Source organism: Schistosoma mansoni, chromosome 2, assembly GCF_000237925.1.
Source record: "Schistosoma mansoni strain Puerto Rico chromosome 2, complete genome".
In the NCBI taxonomy this organism is placed as follows: Eukaryota; Metazoa; Platyhelminthes; class Trematoda; order Strigeidida; family Schistosomatidae; genus Schistosoma; species Schistosoma mansoni.
In genome coordinates, this window is record NC_031496.1 from 25,151,018 (window position 1) to 25,172,856 (window position 21,839).

At 34.8% G+C, this 21,839-nt stretch overlaps 1 protein-coding gene across 1 annotated transcript in view; it reads left to right on the top strand.

The window, feature by feature from the left end:
• Positions 1–5,138: 5,138 nt before the first annotated feature.
• Positions 5,139–21,839, top strand: part of Smp_044060 (putative camp-specific cyclic nucleotide phosphodiesterase) — a gene marked incomplete at its 5' end in the record, with an annotated part of 30,081 nt that continues 13,380 nt past the window's right edge. The window contains 6 exons of the mRNA XM_018796189.1: positions 5,139–5,151; positions 13,372–13,445; positions 16,816–16,989; positions 18,678–18,744; positions 19,937–20,060; positions 21,413–21,611. Coding sequence (XP_018650426.1) covers positions 5,139–5,151; positions 13,372–13,445; positions 16,816–16,989; positions 18,678–18,744; positions 19,937–20,060; positions 21,413–21,611 — 651 coding nt within the window. The remainder of the gene's footprint in view (positions 5,152–13,371; positions 13,446–16,815; positions 16,990–18,677; positions 18,745–19,936; positions 20,061–21,412; positions 21,612–21,839) is intronic.

Here is a 21,839-nt window from a genome sequence, read left to right on the forward strand (position 1 = left end):
GCAAGTGTAGCAAGTGCTTATATTATCCAATTTGCAACAAGTATCATAATTTGTCTTAACCTTAATCGTGATCGAGCGAAAAAAGTTCCCGTTCGAGCTGATTTCTTCTTCCAACGTGAACAACATCGAAAGATAATCTCATCACCGTAGTCTGCACACTGTACAGCGGTCATTTGAGTACCACAGTCACAAGTATAGGAACTTCTTAATAATCCCTTCTCTTGTGGACGCTGAATTATCACGTCTTCTCTAAAATCCGCTGTAAACCGATCGTACGTAAGCATTAGGTACCGAACTTAGCGCCGTGACCTTGAAAACCCTCGAAAGCTTCTGATTGGCCCGTCCATAAAGTTTAGTCCCGCCGATAACACTTGTACAAGATCAAGTCAAAAAGTAGCTGTAAATGTTGGAGACTCAATAATAAACTGGGCATAACTTAAAGATAGAAAATCGTATAATAACAATCTATATGTCAAAATAAAGCTTATAATGAAGGAGATATGAATATACATAATCTAGGTACTTAACAACAAGAATATATGTGTCGTATTAGTCCATATATAGATCCCAACAGTTGCCATTCATTATTCTCATAGGAATATATAATAGAACTATGATTTAGGTGATTTTCTTTTGTGTTGTTGGTTAGTTTGTACTTGGATTCAATGTTAAATGGGTTTTACAAAAATTCCATCTTTTTAATTCAGAAGTTGATTAGTTAAAGAGGTAGTCAATATTCTTTTTTTATCGTTTTTTTCGATATACTACTGTTATATTACTGAATTCCATACCCAGAAGAAGTTAGAAAATCGCCTTCTTCACTTTAAGTTACTTTAGGCGAGATGTGACTAAAGGTAAAATCAGTTTGATTAGTTTTCAGCTAAATCAAGACAGTACTTCAGTTTCATTGTTAACATCATATAATGACCCTTGTTAAACAACCAACCGACACTGGAACTCTATGATAGTTCACATCCACAATTCTCCCATCAGAGGTTGAAACTTCTGTTTTGGGCGTAAATCCTTAACCTCTAGACCACTGAACTAAGCGATTCCAAAAGTCTCCATATCTCATTGTATTCAATAATTTACTTGTTGAGAAACGAAGTGAATCCTAACAAAATTTCATTTTCATTTTAGTTATGGATTTTATAACTAACTGGTGTATGATTACCAGTTGTTGGAACCATCTAAGGATTTGCTTGTTTAGTTATTGATAAACCATACAAGTAAATGAGCAAATGATTGTTTATAGACATTTAAAGAGTGTTTTATTCTTATTACATAAAATTTGGTTCTATCTAGTCGGTCAATATCACTAACGAAGGTTCAACAGGTAGATATAGACCACTAGGTATTATGTAGAACAATAATCAATTTGACTACAAACATTTATCCTCTGAGCTGGATGGTTTGATCGTGGAGCACAGACTTTGGAATAATGTCGTTCAGAAGGACGATGAAAGCTCTACGAACTAAACCATCCAGTTCAAAGAACAAAACTCTATCGAAATCATCCACCTGAACAACAAATCTTCTTTACCATACAAACATTTATTTCTATTTTTAGTAATGTAACTTTTATAGTTTATTAAAATTTACATTATACTGTAATGCATTGATAATGTTCAATATACATCTCTCTATATATATGTGTTTACCTTTCAGTGTATATTTGAAGCATCAACTGTAGATGATTTCTATGAAGAATTAAAAAATTTTGCTAATAATGAATGGAAATTATTAAATCAATTAAGAAATTTTATTTATACTAACAATATTACTAACAATACTACTAATAATACTACTACTTCTCCTCCTCCTACTACTAGTACTACCACGAATAATAACACAATAACAACCAAAGCAACAAACATTATTACTACCTCTAATAATAATGATTTCATTGTAGAATCTGAAAATAATCAATCAAATTTAGAATTAAATGAGGTAAGTTCATTAAGCTATAATAATGAATAATTTCTATTTTTGTTTACTTACTTACTTACACCTGTTACCCCTCGTGGAGGAGCATAGGCCGCCTACCATCATTCTCCATCTAACCCTGTCCTGAGCAATCCTTCCCAGATCTTTACAGTTGTTATTCATCCTTTTCATATTTGCTTCTATTTTCTGGTGTGATGTGTTCTTTGTCCTTCTTTTTTTCCTTTTCCCTTTCGGATTCCAAGTTAGGGCTTGTCTCGTGATACAGTTTGGTGATTTCCTTAATGTATGTCCGATCCACTTCTAACGTCTTTTTGTAATTTCCTCTTCAGCTGGAAGTTGGTTTGTCCTCTCCTATAGAAGGCTGTTGCTTCCATTCTATTTGCCTCAAATAAAATAAAGTTGAAAAAACAAGTTGTGTTGATCGTAAAAATGGGATTAAGGTATCGACTCAATCAGTCTTCACAACTTAACATTATAAATTCTTCGTTATTAACGTTGATTTGTGTAATCGGTCCGTATAATCAACTATTAAATGGATATGTTACCAAAAGAACTTAAACGAATACATCATTTGAGTGCGCATCCACGATCCCTCATTCGGGACTTGAACCCAGGAACTTCGGTTTCACGCGCGAGCTCTTAATTTCTAGACCACTGAACAGACATCCAACGATGTCAATGTCTAACTTCAGCCGTATTTGTAAAGTAAAACCAAACTGGGTAACATTTGACATTGATTAATCAGTAACTTAATGTATTAGTACAATATACAATATTGTAAAATCAAAATGTCACAACAAGCAAAGATTAATTATTTACTGAGTTGTATAATTACTCCCTGTTAACACTATTCTCCTTTGTCATTGAACTGATGTGAGTAGGCCTTTTATTGTGCATCAATTGGATGTGGTGTTGTTATTCGTTTCCTCAATCATTTCATTGATGTAAGTTGTTATAGCTTGAATTGATACGCTAACATCATGGATTATCCGTCATCAGTGAATAACTGATCAGCTAATAAATTTTTTTCCAATGACTTAAATATGTTAAGATCACCTTTTCAGTTATAAATGACTGATCATTGGATAATTGTTTGTGTCATGTATATAAAGTCCTTCTTCGTGCAGACCGAGTTCTATCGATCAAGTTGCAATATTGCCAGTAGTCTAGGTAACTCGACAGAGCGTGCACTCTGTTATGATGTAGGTGTGCGCCCCGTACAGCTCAGTGTTATCGTCTCCTGCAGTGAAGCTGGATGACAAAGGGTCGAATCTGCCAGGCACTATCACTTTCTCTCAAGCACACAGGTACTCCTTGCTGATGAATGCCAATTAGCATTAGGCATAGGTTCAGTGTTTTCTGTCGATTATCTTCAACCGACTACTCATAACTTGTTCATTTTATGTCTCTTTGATTGTTACATTTTATCATTTTTAATAAAAGAAACTGAACAACACACATGATCTAATGTGAATAAAACCGCGTTTCCATATTTTAAAGTTCATTCTGCATAGCACAATTCTTCATATTTATCATAAGAGGTTTTGTGGATATTTCAGTATTATTCATAGTTAAAAAATCATAAGTAAATTGAAGCTAGACCACAATGGAATACCTGGAAGCACTGGACGGCCGGTTCGTCCTATTATGGGACTCCTCAGCAGTGCTTCCAGTGCTTCCAGGTTTTCTATGGTGGTTTATCTTCATATTTAACTTACAAGGCCTTTATTATCACCAGTAAGTGCCCAAATATTGCAATTAACCTGCCTGTTTTAAATTTGTTTTGAATGAGTAACTATGGATACTAACTGTAAGTACGTACACAGTATTTAAAAAAGAGGCCACATATTGCTGTGACACTAAATACTAGAAACTTGAAACACTTTATATGATGAGAAAAAAGTTTAGTGTAGCAGCTGAACTGGTAGAAAACTTTCATGATTGTAATAGGGTCTTGGTTATTGAAAGATAAAAACAATTTTTAAGTATTAATTCATTTTGTATTGTTTGTTGGAATGTTCCCATCGATGTTTAAGATTGCAGTTGATCAGTTTCTTGTTGGCATATGTGCATCCTGTGCGGTTTGCCTCTATATTGCCTTAAGTCACAAGAATTATACGAAAAGATGGATGGTGGCTAGCAGTGAAATCCAGGATGTGCGTTTCTTCCTATTTGAAACTCGTCAGCGGAATGTTACTTACTTACTTACGCCTGTTACCCCTCGTGGAAGAGCATAGGCCGCTCACCAGCATTCTCCATCCAACTCTGTCCTGAGCCTTCCTTTCCAGTTCTTTCCAGTTGTTATTCATCCTTTTCATATCTGCTTCTATTTCTCGGTGTAATGTGTTCTTTGGCCTTCCTCTTTTCTGCTTCCCTTCCTGATTCCAAGTTAGGGATTGCCTTGTAATGCACATTGGTGATTTCCTTAATGTATGTCCGATCCACTTCCAACGTCTTTTCTTAATTTCCTCTTCAGATTGAAGCTGGTTTGACCTCTCTTATATTACGCTGTTGCTGATAGTATCCGGCTAATGGATGTTGAGTATTTTGCATAGAAAACTGTTTATAAATACATGTACCTTCCTGATGATAGTCGTAGTAGTTCTCCACGTTTCAGCTGCGTACAGTAGGACTGTCTTGAAGTTCGTATTGAAGATTCTGACTTTGAGATTAGTTGAGAGTTGTTTTGAGTTCCAGCTCCGGCGAGGCGGAGCTGGTGGGGTCAGCGGGATGTACCGGAGTGAATATCAAGTCTGAGATACAGGTGTATCCAGCTAACAAGTGATAAGCAGGACGAGACGTGCGTCCTTAATTTCACTTCTAGCCACCATTAACCCTTACTTGTAATTTTAAAATATGTGTTGAATAATTACACTTTGGATGTATATATTAGAAAATTTGCTGTAATATTTGTACAGAGTGGGTTGGAGAATGCTGGTCGGCGGCCTATGCTCCATTGGGAGTAACAGGCGTAAGTAAGTAAGTAAGTAATTTGTACCAAAGTTTATTGTAGTGAATAAAGGCATAAATATTAATTTTATATTTTGCATTTCAGATTTCACCAAAAGATGAGTGTAGATATCAGATGAAATCAGAGACTAGACAGCCGACAATTAAAGAGTCGGTAGACAATGAAATAACATCAACGGATGAACTGAAAGCCAATGTTATTGACTCAGTCACTGTGTTACATGAGCAAGGAAAGTAAGTATACTGTTATTACCAAATATTGTATAGTATCTTAATTGAGATAAATGTAATACAACCTTTAACAATAATAACCGATTCAGTTTTGGTTCATTTCATCTAATGCGTGTATCTTAAAAGTACTAATATACTATATGCAAGAAGTGGTATATACATATGAAGCACCTGTTTATCGAATTTCATTGAAATCATGAACTAATTTATGTTAGACTACCATTGAAAATCTGGAATCACTGAACAGCCGTATCGTCCTAATGTGGGACACTTCATCAATTTCCATCTACGACTCCTCGTGCAGGACTCGAACCTAGGACTTTCGATCTCGCGCAAAAACGCTTAACTTCTAGACCATTGATTCTAAATCAAACTGTGTTGACATCTAATTGCAATTAATTTAAGATACTGTGTGACCATCTATCATTGTTTTAGTTGGTTAATTGTCTCACACCCTACACAGATTTGCTCAACTGGTCACGGATTCTCAGTGGAACTCCAGGAATATCCTTTCAAGACTGGTCACTAATGAGCACATTATAAATGGCAATAAAGGGTTGCGGAGATTGTCAAATATCCTTGGCAATTTTTTAAAAAACGATTGGTAATTAGAAATAATATTGATATCGTGAAGCGACCATAGATGGTTATTGTTACGTCCTTGAATCTGTCTACCCACTTTTGTGCCGAGGATAACTTGTCTAATGTAGATTAAGACCTTGACGCGATAGGCTGACTGACCTAACCTTGAGGCTAGTATGCGTGAGTTCGAAGTGGAGGTAGAGAGACGAAAACTATTCTACCCCTGATTAGCTGACAAGCACGCGTGCGCGCCAGAGAGAGAAGACAAGACAACTGGAACACCAATTGCTTTGTTCCAATCCCGATCCGGTACCCGAATTCCGAATTCAAAATAGTGTAAAAAGATATATGAATAAATAGATGACTAACCTGACCACAACATACAATAATTAGAAAAATACAATTATGTCCAAAACTGAGGGATTAGAGTAGAAAATAGAGTACAAAAGGTCACGTTTAAATTACAATAGCTCTGAAACAGAAAAGGCTATGCCAGTGAATCATACATCAAACGAAAGCTTACAATCTTTAGAATAGACTAGGGACAAAAGTAAATGTTACAGTTTTACAAGCTTTGAATTAAATGAAATAACGTCCCTAAAAATAGCTTCCGTAGTTTGCTAAGGCTTCTTGTTTGGTGGTTCACATCAGTTATCCTCTAAAAACCAAGAAGCACTTTATAGCTGTTTTGTACTATTAAATAGTTCTCATCAAAGAGACTGGAGATCATTGGTCAAAATATTATCTATCCCGTAATTTATGGAAGCACTGGGCGGCCGTTTCCTCCTATTATGGGACTCCTCGACAGTTTGCATCCAAAATCCTGCCTCACGAGATTCAAACCCAGGACCTGTCAGTCTCGCGCGCGAGCGCTTAACCACTAGATCACTGAGCTGACCGGCATCCAACGGTGTTCATGTCTAACTTCAACCAATCCACGAAATTAAACAACCATTCATCAATATCTTCAGTGATTCGATATCTCCCAACAGACCTAGTTGAACTCCACTGATTACTGTTTCTCACTTGAACTCAAGGAAATACCTTATGGAGAGCCATTCACTAGTGAGAATATGATCATTATCAGAAGGGGGTGGGGGTGTTGTGGAGATTTATTTTCATAATTTTGCATATGAATGAATATCTTTTTTTTGAATTATGCACACTTATAAATATTACACAAATGTCATTTACTTTCATGTCACTATGTTATGTGAAATGAAAATTTTGTTAAATTTCATTTTATGATACCATTGTGGGTATTTTTTATTTGTATTTGTTTGTTACTATGCATGTTTGTGTGTTTACCCTCTGTGTGTGTGTGTGTAAGTGATTGTTATTCTTTTAAAAATAAAAAAAAAATCTATTCCATGTTTCACCTTTAACTGATTTATATTCATGAATGTAGGTGTATATGTATATTGATCTATCCTGAAAATAGATTCTTCATAAATTATACATAGCAAAGTGATATTTCTGAAAATAATTAAAGAAAACAAAAAAATATATATTCAGAAGGGGGTTTTGTGGAGATTTTAACTATTTTCATAGTTGAAAGCATGAGTCCATTGAGTTGGGTCGTGGATGCGCACTGATGAGGTGTCCCACAATAGGACGAAACTACCGTTCAGTGCTTCCAGGTTTTCCTTGTATGTCTAGCATCAATTGACTCATGCTTTTAACTATGAAAAAGTGTATTATCATAAATTCAATTGAATGGGTTTCAGAAAGGGGTTTGTGAACATTTTAGTAATTTTATATAGTTGAAATCATGAATCCATTGAAACTAGACCATCATGGAAAACATGGAAGCACTGGATGGCCGTTGTTTTCAGTTATTTTAGAATTAATATGCACAAAATGAGAAGAGTAGCTTAATTGTGAAATAGATGTTTTATACTGTCCATTATATTTTAACTGATATGAAACATTTTAGTCACATGTCAGTCAGTCAGTCAGCTACAACGTAGGACCAGGCACATTTATGCATCGATCCAAGTTGCCATACCTCGTTAGCACAACAAGATGAACACCGGATTCATAGAAATAGTTAATTTAGTGGTGGTAGTATATAAAAGATAGGTTGTAAATAAGGATATAGTATAGGAAGGAGAACGTTATGAAGCAATTTTAATCTCAAGGTTTAAGGGAAGATAATGAGTGTATACACCTACGCCATTGTGATCGATTCTGAGCCATGTCACACAGAGTCTCCAACCATTGGTTACGATAGTCACGCGGACCCCAACCAGGTAGTTTGCATCTGCCAACATGGCTCAGACTAGAAGTTAGTGACTTCAAGCACTGATGCCACGTTTTGGTTTGGCCGCCCCTAACTTTCTTCCAACCATACCCTACACTAGTCAGCATAGCGCGTCGTGGTAATCGGTGTTCAGGCATACGTAACACGTGGCCCAACCATCTCAGTCGATGAAGATTCATGACCTCATCAACTGATTTACCATCATTCCCTAATACCGTGTGTCTAACCTCACTATTACTTACCCGGTGATCCCAGCAGATGCGAGCAATATTTCTAAGACATCTGTGGTCACATGTATTAAATCTTATTTCCATAAATGTTAAGTTGTGTGGTGATAGACTCCGTGTTCAATGAGTAGCAGAATGTAACTATCAACTAGTTAAAGAAATAAAACTTCTGATGCTAACCCAATGATCTGAAGGTTAAACTCATACCGAATGACCTTGTGGTCATTGTTTTGAACACAAGTGAATAAATGGGTGCCCATTACTAAGAATTTCAAATTCAAGTTTATATGCATATATACACACATATATGTTACGTAATTTCCATCACTTCAAATAATCCATTCCTTGTCTTATTTCAGCGGATGTAGTTTGTTTGAATTCACATGATAGAATGTTTTTGTAACTATTAATATACTACTTATATAATGAAATTCAGTAGTATCATATAAAATGTTTTCGTTTTTATAATAAAACCTGTCTGGATAACACTTTTACTGTACTATAGTGAATATAAGAATAAATTGACTTATTTTAAAAATCATTTGTAAATGAAATATCCTTTTTCTTCTTTTAATTGACTATCATTTTCTAGGAAATTCAGAGAATTTATATCAGTACGAAAAAATCGGAACTCAGGTATGTGATTAAATGATTATTTTATAGTTATAGATTAATATTTTAGTAGTTGAGATCATCAGTCAGTTGAAGCTAGACCACCATGGAAAACCTGAAAGTACTGGAGGATAGGCGTTTGCGCGCGAGGCTGACAGGACGTGGGCTTAAATCTCGTGGGGCTAGATCATGGATGTGCACGGATGATGAGTTCCACAATCGGACGAAACGTCCGTCCAGTTCTTCAGTGTTTTCCATGGTGGTCTAGCTTCAATTGACTCTGATCTGAACTATTAAATTTTCTATAATGTCCATAAAAACCCTTTCTGATATAAATTACTATATTTCTGTATTTCATGTTAAACAATATTAAAATTAAGAACATCATTTAAATAAGTCTACAAATTAAATTTATTTAAAACATAAATTCATTTCACCCCATTGCACAACCAAGTGACTAGGGAGAATTAAGTAGCTGAATGCATAACACGATGGTTATTGAAGCGAACGGTACTGAGTTTGAGTCCCAGAGTGAACATCAACTATGAGATGCAGGTACATCCAGCCGATAAGGACCATTTAGGACGAAAAGTGCATCCTGAATTATTTCGCTAGCCATCATCCATCTTTGGTTATTTAAACCATATTTTTAAAAGTTTATCCTGAAAGGAAATTATCATAATTAATTTATTCATTTTAAATATTTCACAGAGCTAGCTGTTATGATATGTTCTTATTCAAGTATGCCTTATAAGATGGTAAAATGTTATTTGTTTAATGTACAACTGAACAATTGAACAACTCCAAACTGACTTTGAAAATGTCCACCTACTTACCAGGATTAAATAAGAGTTATAGTTTAGTGTGAAGAATTAGGATTAGAATTTTCAGTTGAACGTTAGGATTACAAATGATATTGAATGTTTTCATCACGAATTAACGTCAGCTATAATGGTAAAATGATAATTTGTAGTGAAGAAAAACACGAGTGAGAGACAATCAAACGTGTTATAGCCCAATATTACAGAATATCTCATTAGAATATGAGAACCATATAGTGAGCAGTTAATTTGCAAACTATCAATCAATTGTCTCAATTTCACTGTTTCTCCTACAAATATCCATCCAAGGTCTCCGATTAAATAATTGTTCATGCATTTTAGTATCAATCGCTTGCCGTTCCCGTTCTCTCTTTATCGATCCTCTATTGAAATACATTCAATGCCTGACCATCACCATATACTACTTATATGGATATATATGGATAAAATTCAAGACTTATTATCTTAAATCTGATTGGTTCATCTATCAATTATTATCATATAGACTGATGATAATTAGTATTTTCACAGTTGAATTCATGAGTCAATTAAAGCTAGTCTACTATGGAAAACCTGGAAGCACTGGACGGCCGGTTCGTCCTATTATGAGACTCCTCAGCAGTGCGCATCCACGATCCCGCACTAGCGAGATTTGAACCCAGGACCTACCAGTCTCGAGCCCCCCCCCTCTGATGATAATTAGTTTCTAACTAAAATAAAAATAATTGATTCCATAGGATTCTTTATTCTATATATATATTTTTTATAGTATTTCCAAAGATAGTTGCTAAGTGAATAATCTGGGTTTTTGTTTTGTATTCCCTTTTTATAAAAAAAACTTCATTTTAAATCGAATAATCGATTCATCTAAAAAAAATTAAATTCTATACACATAGAAACCAAAGAAGTTTATTTAAATGTTTTTTTAAACTTGTGCACAATTTATTGATTTACATTGATGTCATAAATAAAAAAAAACAAAAAAAAATTGGAATTCATAACAATCAAGTCTCAAAATTCATCCTAACTTTGTTGTTCAGTTTTACAGAAAAAGTTTTTTTATTTTTATTTTTTTTTTTAAAAAAAATTTTTTTCGTTTTGATTCTGTTTTTTTGTTTTAAAAAAAATGAACAAAATCACACTTTGATTTTTGAAATTACAAAAAAAAAATGAAAAAATAAAAAAAAACAAACGAAGTTAATTATTCCTACATTAGGTAAATAAAATGTAAAAAAGAAAAAAAAGAAAAGATTTATGGAAGGGGGTTGAATGTCAAACAAATTAATTGCTCAAAAATATTGTTACAAGTGAAAAATACAACAAAATAAAACAAAGGAAATATGGATAGTGGTTAGCAGTGGAATCCAGTACGCTCGTCTCGTTCTATTTTGGACTCGTCAGCTGGATGTACCTGCATCTCAGAGTTGATGTTCATTCAGGGACTTGAACCCAGTACCTTTCGCTTCAAACGCCATCGTGTTATCCACTAAGCTACTGAGTCCTGATAGCCACTTGGTTGTACAATGGGGTGAAGTTTACATTCACTTAGTATTGTGAATTAAGGCAATATCGAGGCAATACACACAGTACGCACATATGCCAATTACAGTCTGACCAGTTACAGTCCTAAACATCAATGGGAAGATTCAAACAAACAATACTAAGTGAATGAAAAAACAAAATTATGAAAAGTATAATTCATATTGTGAGGGGAATTGAAATTCTTTTTAGTTTCTAGTCTCATAATTTTTGTATTGATGAGTTCGGATTTTAATGTTCAACTAAGCTGGACACTGTAACGTGAAGATTTTAATTCTAGTGTGATGTGGGTTACTGATATCCACATAAGTAGTATATGGTGATGGTCAGGCATTGAATGTATTTCAATAGAGGATCGATAAAGAGAGAACGGGAACGGCAAGCGATTGATACTAAAATGCATGAACAATTATATAATCGGAGACCTTGGATGGATATTTGTAGGAGAAACAGTGAAATTGAGACAATTGATTGATAGTTTGCAAATTAACTGCTCACTATATGGTTCTCATATTCTAATGAGATATTCTGTAATGTTGTGCTAAAACACATTCCCTTGTCCCCACTTGTGATCTTGTTCACTACACTAGTTAGTTTTTATAACTGAATTTTGTAGGTTAACTTTACCTAGGAGTTAAGATATTCTATGATATCTATGATATAACATGAATAGTTTAAAATTATGGTGTATAAACACAAAGACTGGAAATAGTTTTGACTAATTTCTTCTAATGTCCCATGTTTCTTTGAAAAGCTAGAGTATAATTACAATTGACTGATCACTGGGTAGTGATTAGTGTGACGTATGTCAAGTCTTTCTTTGTGCTGATTGAATTCTCATTATAATTCACATAGACTAGTGACTACATCAAAACTTGATAGATAGAATTTGATCACCGCTAAAAAGGATCGGACAAACATGATATTGATCATTACCTAATGATCAATTAGTTGTAGATATATCTCAGTAGGTCAATCACTGCCCGATTAGTTCAGTGTTAACTTCTCTGAATGTGAGACTGAGTGACAAGAGATCGAATCCTCCAGGAAGCATAATCTTTATCACGATCAAAAGTACACATATCTGACCAGTGCTAAATAACATGAAGAATGGATTCAGTGTTTTTTGTCACCTAATACTAACCAACACCGTAAAGTGGGAATGAAAGAACACGAAACCTGGTTTGTGAATGTGAAGTATTTTGATTGATCCAAAAAAAAACTAAGACCACGAATTCCATATCGTTCAATACTAATAAGAAATCCCATTTAAAAATAAAACAACTGTGTTTTTCCCTGTACCTGAGAAGTTCTCCAAAACCACTAAGCTAATTGCTGGCCAACTGTAAAAATTTATATTCCCAATTTTCAATGACAAGAGTAAAATAGGTAATTGTAAATGACAATGAATAATAAAGTATTCCGATATGAATAAAATTAAAATATATTTGAACTGTAAGATTGTGAAAGACTATTTGAATGAGAATATACTAACTGTAGAGCATAAGAACTCTGGGTACTATCTGGTACACAGTCAAACAATGATAAAGTCATGTCTGCCAGTTTTTAGTTTTTTAATGATTGTTATTCCCAGAAGGGGTTTTTGTGAAGATTTAGTATCTTCATAGTTGAAATCATGAGTCAATCGAAGCTAGATCATCATGGAAAACCTGGAAGTACTGGACAGCCGTTTCGTCCTATTATGGGACCCCTAGGCGGTGCGCATCCACTACCTCGCCTCGCGAGATTCGAACCCAGGACCTACCAGTCTCGCGTCAGAGCACTTAACCGATAGACCACTGAGCCGGCATCTGATGATGTTAATGTCTAACTTCAACCAATCTACGAAGTTGAGCAACCATTTATCAATTGTTTTGAGTTGATATCTCACAACAGACGTGGTTTGAACTCCACTGGTCACTGTTTCTCACTAGAAATCCAGGAATTGAAGTCAGTCACTAGAGGAAGTTACTTTTGCAAATTAATTTAGATAAATACTAGTAAGACAGTTTGAGAGTATATCAAAAGGATGAAGTGCTAGTCTGTATAGTTTTTTTAAGATTAATAATGCTTATCATTAGTCATGTTTTTAAACATTTTTAACTTGCATCAGTACTCTTTCTATATTCATTATGAAAACTTTGTTGCAATATTAACTTTATTGTAATTTGTTTTATAGATACAAACAATATTGTTAGTTTAAGTGCGTTATTACATTCAAGATGTCCTGATTTTTCATCACCAATGTGTAAAGTAAGTCTTATAAGATTGTTCTTAGTTATCATTTGTATAATTCCAAAGTTTGTATTGTAGTTATATTGTTACTTATAAAATAATCACTAACCTAACTTTTTAATGGGTAAGTCTCTATGTTCGATGGCATTCGATCAGCACTAAGAAAAATTTGACACGCATGACATTGGTCACTACGCAGTGATCAATCAATTGTGATTACATCTCAGTCCTACAGGAGGTTGGTCGCGGCCCGAATAGCTCAGTGGTAACGTCTCTGACTGTGAAGCTGAGTGACACGGGATCGAGTCCTTCAGGAAGCACTAGTTCCCTCAAGATTACAGGTACATCTTGCTGACGAGTGCCAAGTAGAACGAAACCCGGGTCCAGGGTTTCTTGTTGACCACCTCCAACCACCATCTTATCTCAACATAGTGCACTCAGTGTTGAGCCACCTAGACTACTGGCTACATTGCAACTTGATCGATAGCATTCGATCAGCACTGAGAAGAACTTGACACGTATGACATTGATCACCACCCATTGATCAATCAATTGTGATGACGTCACTATCAGTGTCAATAATTCATGTATAAAAGATAAAATTTTCAGTGAATCTGCGAACGACCTCGGGTTATATTTCGTCTCTCCTTTACATAGATGTAATTATCAGTGTACTTGAAATTATTCTCTAGGACAATTAGTTTCTTTTCATGACGTTATAATTTCTCTTATTTCGACCAAGCTACTCTTATTGCTTAGTAGTCTTGGATACTGCTTCACTCGGCAAGTCCTTGAATCAGAACACAGTTGAACAGGAACGTAATTGTATTCCAAATAACAAGGGCTGATTGAAGTAGGAATCATAGTAAGAAAAACGCTAGTACATTTTTGATTTTTAAATCACAATATTCTAGAGTCTCTCCCAAGTCTCCACTAGCGCTGATTGGTTGTGAAATAGCAAATCAATGTGTTTCGACACAATCCTGTATGGAACATGCTTTAATTCAATCTTTACCCCGCCAACATGTAACCATAAATGTTTCGTTGTAAGAAGGATGTCATCTCAGGCATTAACTTCTTAATCCACTCAAACTGCATAGAATGATCTTCGTATCTCATTTTAAGCTACGTTTATTGATCATGGATCGGTTGAAGTCAGATATTAAAACCGTTGCATACCGGCCAGCTCAGTGGTCTAGTGGTTAAGCGCTCGCGCGCGAAACTGATAGGTCCTAGGTTCGAATCTCGCGAGGCGGAATCATGGATGTGCACTGCTGAGGAGTCCGATAGTAGGACAAAATGGCCGGCCAGTGCTTCGAGGTTTTCGAAGGTGGTCTAGCTTTAATTTATCCATGATCCCAATTATTAAAATTACTATTTGTATTGAGTTTCCTCTAAAAAACTTAACTCATAAGTAGTAAGTTATACCAATATACAAAATAGTTTTACGTACCTACTGTTTAAATATTTTACCTTAATGATAAATGAATCTGCAGAGTGAAATTATAGTTTTTGATACGCCTGTATGCCATACAAAAGACGATTATACTCTATCCCTATTTCTGATATGAAAACGCGAATTGTGTGCACAAAGTAACTAAACCAACCATTGAATAAAAATCGTTATTTACCCGGAGAAATTGGTGGTGGAAGGCGGGGTGTATTATTTTACTAAAATGTACAAGCTACTGTTAATTGTATAAGTAGTATGTTTTGATTATTTAAAATCAACGCATTTCGGATGTAAACATTTCTGAAGTTAATGCATGAACGTGAAAACACACGAACCGATTAGTGCTGATAAAGGTAACTATTGAATTCATGTTAACACATTATGTAAATAGTCGACTATTCTTGAATACCATCACTGTCTTTTTCTTGAATGTTGGTATTTTTCACTTGATAATGTGTTGCGGTCTAGAGATTTTTAAAAATTTTTATCTGTATGTCAATGTAGCGTCCACTTAATCATTTGTGCCTCGGTAAATTTCGGTGTTTCAGTATCTAATGGAGAAATTTACTGGACAAAGCACCTTCTATTATAAAACATGAACTGAATATAACATTCACTGCAAGTTTTTGCAGTGAATTTTCAGATACACTATTTGTTGGCAGACTAATGATACGATTAAGCTGTCTAATATATAAGTCATAATATACCAATAAGAGACTGATCGATTGCAGTCCTAAACATCAATGAGAAGATCCAAATAACCGATACAAAAATGAATCAAACTAGGCCACATTGCAAAAGCCAGTAGTTATATGGACTCAGTAGCTAAGTGGATAACGCAATGACGTTTGAAGCGAAAGGTAATGGGTTCGAGTCCCAGAGTGAGTATCAACTCAAATGCGGGTACATGCAGCTGACAAGTCCCAAATAGGATGAAATGCGCTTATTAAATACCAGTGCTAGCCACCACCATCTCAGCCTATAATTCATATATATATATAAAATAAAAACTAAATTGAACGAAACTTCTTTGCTCCGTTCATCAGTTTATTAAATATGTAAAAGGGGATATTCATTATACCAACTATTAGTAAATAATACCTCAATAATAGTTAGTGTAATCATTGAACATAATATTTTATGCAATTTCGAAAACGTATCTTACCAATGAATAATGATAAGTGTAAACAATTGATTTATTTGGTAAGCAAAGATGGATAGTGGCTAGCAGTGGAATCCAGGACGCGCGTTTCGTCTTATTTGGGATTCGTCAGCTAGATGTACCAGCATCTCAGAGTTGATGTTCACTCTGGGACTCGTACCTTTCGCTTCAAGCGCCTGAGCGGTTGCAGTCCTAAAGCATCAATGGAAAGATTCAAACAAACAATACTAAGTTAATTTAATTGATTTAATTTATTTCTGCAAATCTTTGTAATTATTCGATAGATATAAACACGTCTTTGTTTTAATAAGCCTCTAACTATAAAATGACCTTTTGTTCTCCTAATTAGACAGATAAACCAATCACTTCAAAGTTCAGTCATTAATATTAGACTTTTGCATGTTAATATCAGAAATCATTTACTTTGGGTCTCTCTCAACTCACATCACTCACTAACTTGACTTGGACAACCAACTAGAACTGAACAGCTATTTTATCCTGATATGGAAGAGTCATATTGTTTATTATCTTTGACTAGTTTCTTGGCCGACCATATTGTGATTTGAAGGACAGTTACTTTTCTCGATTCGCTGGATCAGTCGTCTACATATACATTTCTAATTTCTTAATCCTACTAGTTTAAACGTTATACACTAGGCGGTTGTTCTAAAACTGAAAAGAAATCAGGTTCACTAGTCATAATATTGAAAACAGTTGAAGAATCGGTCAATCATTAGCATAAAGGTAACTTTTTTTCTGTTTTGTTATTTCAGGTCATCGGAATTTTGAACTCAGCACGTGTACGTAGTCCATTACCAGTGGCAAAAGACTTACAGAAAGCTATTAATTTAATATGTAGTTCAAATGTATTTGTTGATCAAATAATGAAACCATTAAGTCGGACAAATGATCCTATCACAGCAGATCTAATTGAAGGTTTGATTACTGTAAGTCATAATCATTAATCCTAGGAGATTCAATCCATTTGTTTTACAGATCTTTCTGTGAAATCAGATTAGACCCTTTTCTTTTATTATGAATAACCAATAATAGTCAACTTTCGCTTATATTATGTATGAATCTTTCAGTTTGACATTACGAGAGAGATGGTGAAGAAGATTTGTAGCTCAGATGGGTGATTTTGATGTAGGTTTGTTCTCTGAGCTGGATGGTTTGGTTATGGAGCTTTCATCGTCCTTCTAAACGACATCATCAGCACAAACTTCAGGTAGAAGTTTACGAGAGAGAATTTTAAGGCGTTCAGTTTTACGTGTTTATCGTTTTAAGGTTTGTTTATTTAGGTTTGACCTACTTCCTATGTTTAAATATTGATTAGGACTTAGTTATTTTATAGTTGAAATTATGAGTCAATTAAAGTTAGACCACCATGGAAAACCTGGGAGCATTGGACGGCTTTTTCGTCCTATTGTGGGACTCCTCACCAGTGCACATCCATGATCCGGCCTCGTGAGATTCCAACCTAGGAGCTATCAGTCTCGCACGCGAGTGCTTGACCTCTAGACCACTGAGCCGGTCGGCATCCAACGATGTTAGTGTCTAACTTCAACCAATCCATGAAATAGAACAATCGTCCACCATTGTCTTCAGTTATTTCATTATTCTTATTATTAGTTCATCTGTCCACTTAATATCAATTGTATGTTGTACCTAACAGGTGTAGTTACTGGATTTATTCCATTATGATCATTGACTAAGAAATTGCATTGATTAGCTTGATGCATTCATATATCTATATAAATATTCCTGTACATCTTGGTAGAGTTTGATGACGATCTAATCAAATACAGTATTGCTCACTTATATATATTTTCTTTATAGTTATGTTCTTTTCATGTAATTCAGTTAGTATTGTTTGTTTGAATCTTCCCATTGATCTTTAGGACTGCAACTGGTCAGTCTCTAATTGGCATATGTGCATACTGTGCGTATTGCCTCTATATAACCTAAACATCAATGGGAAGATTCAAACAAACAATACTAACTGAATTTACAATTCACCGCATTGCACAAGCAATTGGCTATCAGGGCTCAGCAGCTCAGTGGATAACGCGATGGCGTTTGAAGCGAAAGGTACTGGGTTCGAGTTGCAGAATGAACATCAACTCTGAGATGCAGGTACATCCAGCTGACGAGTCCCAAATAGGACGAAATGCGCGACATGGATTCCACTGCTAGCCACTATCCATCTCCTAATACAATTGTTTATCCGAGAATTTTCCCTTTTAAATATGTCTATTATATTATGTATCTGATATGCCTTTTGCTTATATAGCTGTTTTGTAATCAGATTCCAGATGCTCTTAGTCAGGTCGTATGTAATACATCGCTTTGCAGTCACTATAGTAGAAGAAAAATGCTTTTATGTAGCGTATTATTATGAAAGATTATTCTTTTTTTACCTCATTGGAGGACCTAGCTATGTTTAAGACCACTTTGGTCGACAACAGCCAACAATACAAGAATAGTAAGAGTACCACAAACCACCTACTAACCAAACTTTTGCTCTAATTTTCACAATGGGAATCTTTAATATTCTTCATTATTATTATTATTATTATTATTATTATCATATGATAAACTGGATTTGTAAACACTAACCCTTTTTTATTATTAGGGATCAAATCTAGCTAGAGAACCAGAGAACTTATTAAAACTTCGATCTTTGGCTAAATCTCTAAAAGGTAAGAAAGAATACCCATTTAATAGGATAATAGTGATATAACTAAATTGGTTTCTTTAAAAATATTACACAATACTGATAACTACTTCATGACTTGGGGGTGTAAACAATTTCATCTTGATAATGGTCAGTTACTACCCTAGTAACAAACTGATAATGTCTTTTACTGAGATAATGGAATATAGGTTCTATTCGTATTTGAACAATAAGTTTTGTTAAGCGTATGGATGTGGTGTGGGTTACTTATATCCACGTAAGTAGTATATGGTGATGGTCAGGCATAGAATGTATTTCAGCAGAAGATCGGTAAAGAGAGAACGGGAACGAACCGCAATTAATATGAAAATGCATGAACAATAATAATCGGAGACGATGGACTGGTATTTGCAGGAGGAACAGTCAAGGTTGAGACAATTGATTAATAGTTTGCAAATTAACTATTCATTGTATGATTATTAGAATTTAGTGAGATAGTCTGTAATTTGTGCTTAAATACGTTCGATTGTTCCCACTAGCGTTCTTGTTCACTACGCGGATACATCTTACGAATGTGCTCCAACCCCCAAAATCACACATCTAGGACATCCTTTCAATTACCTAACTATGTTTTTACTTTGTTTTTTCTATACCACGAACTTTGGAACAATAAGGAATTCTCAGAAGCGGCCCATCAAAATATTTCTTTCTAGTGTATGTTCGAATAGTAATAGTTTAATTTTGTATTTTATGTCTCACACCTATTCTTAATTGGAAAGTTTATTCTCTCGTTTCAGTGGCTGAAACTATTTTCTCCATCCATAAAATATTAATTCCATGAATTCCGATGAAATTCCACTTCGTTTATTCATAAGATAAACATGAGGGAGGTAGTCAATGGCTGCACTGCCGAGGTCCAGGCTTCCCAGTCTGTAACATTGTGATAGAATGCTAGCTTTTAGTGAAAGCTTGTGAATATATACAGTCAACATTCATAATTCATATGCTCGAAAAAAATCTGTAACAGGAAGAATAATTGCGATATTTACACAGTTATGAAATGGACGTTTTAAATGTTTGAGAAAGCCTCAAAGCACTTCGACGACAAGTCGTCTTGACCCTGGCGAAAACTGAAACTTAATGGACAGAGTTCAGTCAGTATTTATTCGTATAGTGAATTTAAATAATTTTTATGTGATTTTGATTCTCTTTTTCAGGATCCGAAAATGCTTCAACAACACTTTCAACTCTAAAAAATAGTCCAGAAATTGAAGCTTGCCTATCAAATTTTGATAAATGGGACTTCAATATATTTGATCTTGAACGGATAACTAATAAAAAGTAAACATTATAGAATTTTTAGACTTAGAATAATATGATATAATGAGTTATAATCAGAAAGGGTTTTGTGGAGATTTCACTATTCTTCATAGTTGAAATCATGAGTTAATTAAAGCTAGATCACCATGGAAAACCTGGAAGCACTGGACGGACGTTTCTTCCTATTGTGGGAGTCCTCAGAAGTGCGCATCACGACCTCGCCTCGCGAAATTCGAACCCAGGACCTACCAGTCTCGCGCCCGAGCAATATTAGTCATGAAGAAGATCAGTTTCCCCAAAGATTGCAAATGCACTTTGTTAATTGAGTTTCTGAAATCATTAAGTATTCATATAATTCAACGGAAGGTTATTCATTTGAGAAGTGAAAATGAGTTGAAAAACTATAGTCATATAATAGATGATTCGTCAATTGCACAGAATCTGTTTATTGAAGCACTCACCACAGAAAATTAAGTAAACTCATCCTTAGTTCAAAATTCAAACTCATTTAGTCTTTAAATTCACTTGGTATTGTTTGTTTGAATCTTCTCATTGATGTTTAGGACTGCAACTGGTCAGTCTCTAATTGGCATATGTGCCTCGATATAGCCTTAATTCCCAGGCATTATAAGCAAAGATGGATAATGTCTAGCAGTGGAATCCAGGACGTGCGTTTCGTCCTATTTGGGTCTCGTCAGCTGAATGTATCTGCATCTTTGCCTTAAGTCTATGTAAAATGAAAAAAGATGGAAAATGTGTTTTGGATATCATTGTTGCAAACCACGAGATTCTGATTATCTGAAAGTTGTGGTTAGAGTTCGTGAAAAAGTTTTAGTAATGGTTTGCTCTCAGTGACTTTTATGGATTCGTTATGCAAATTACTTAATATTTTAAGTGACGTAGTTATTATGTTATTATACTTCCCGTTTTTAACTTCACCTTGTTAAGTTCCTTACTAATTGTGGTCAGATGATATATAAAGTTTATTTAAATCAACTCACGCGCTGGTTGTGACCGACCGACGATTCTTATTTGTACAACAAAAAGTATATAATTATAAACAGAGATGGATGGTGAGGAGCAATGGAATCCAGGACGCGCGTTTCGTCCTATTTGGAACTCGTCAGCTCGATGCGCCTGCATCGCATAGTTAACGCTCATTCTAGGACTGAAGACAATCCTCACAGGATGCACATATTTCAACGAGAGACTGATCAATTGCAGTCCTAAACATCAATGGGAAAATTCAAACAACCAATAGAAAAATGAAAAAACGATACAAGTTGATTTCATATGAGCTCAACTTTACTAATTCATTGGCAACATAATATTTTCTAAAAATAGATCCACTATCTGTTTATCCTTTTTTTCAGACCGCTAACTTGTTTAGGTATGAAAATATTGGACAGTTTTAATGCTCTTAGTGTACTACGTATACCTAGTCAAATATTAGTCGGTTGGTTAACAGTCATTGAAGAACATTATCATGTTGATAATCCATACCATAATGCTACACATGCAGGTGATGTTCTACAAGCATCAGCTTATTTTCTACAACATAGTTTAATAAGAGTGAGTTTAACAGTGTCATTTAAAAATGTAAAGAATAACATTCATATGACTTCAGTGTGAACTTTCGGTTAGGTTTCTTGTATCTGAAACTGTATACACATAGTCGTCTGTTATCAACAATGAGAGTTGTTTTGTTGTTATATGTTGGAAGCGTTGGGTCATTTGAACTGTAAGCTACATAGTCATGCAATGAACATTTGGAAATGAGATGGTTTTGAATTCATCATT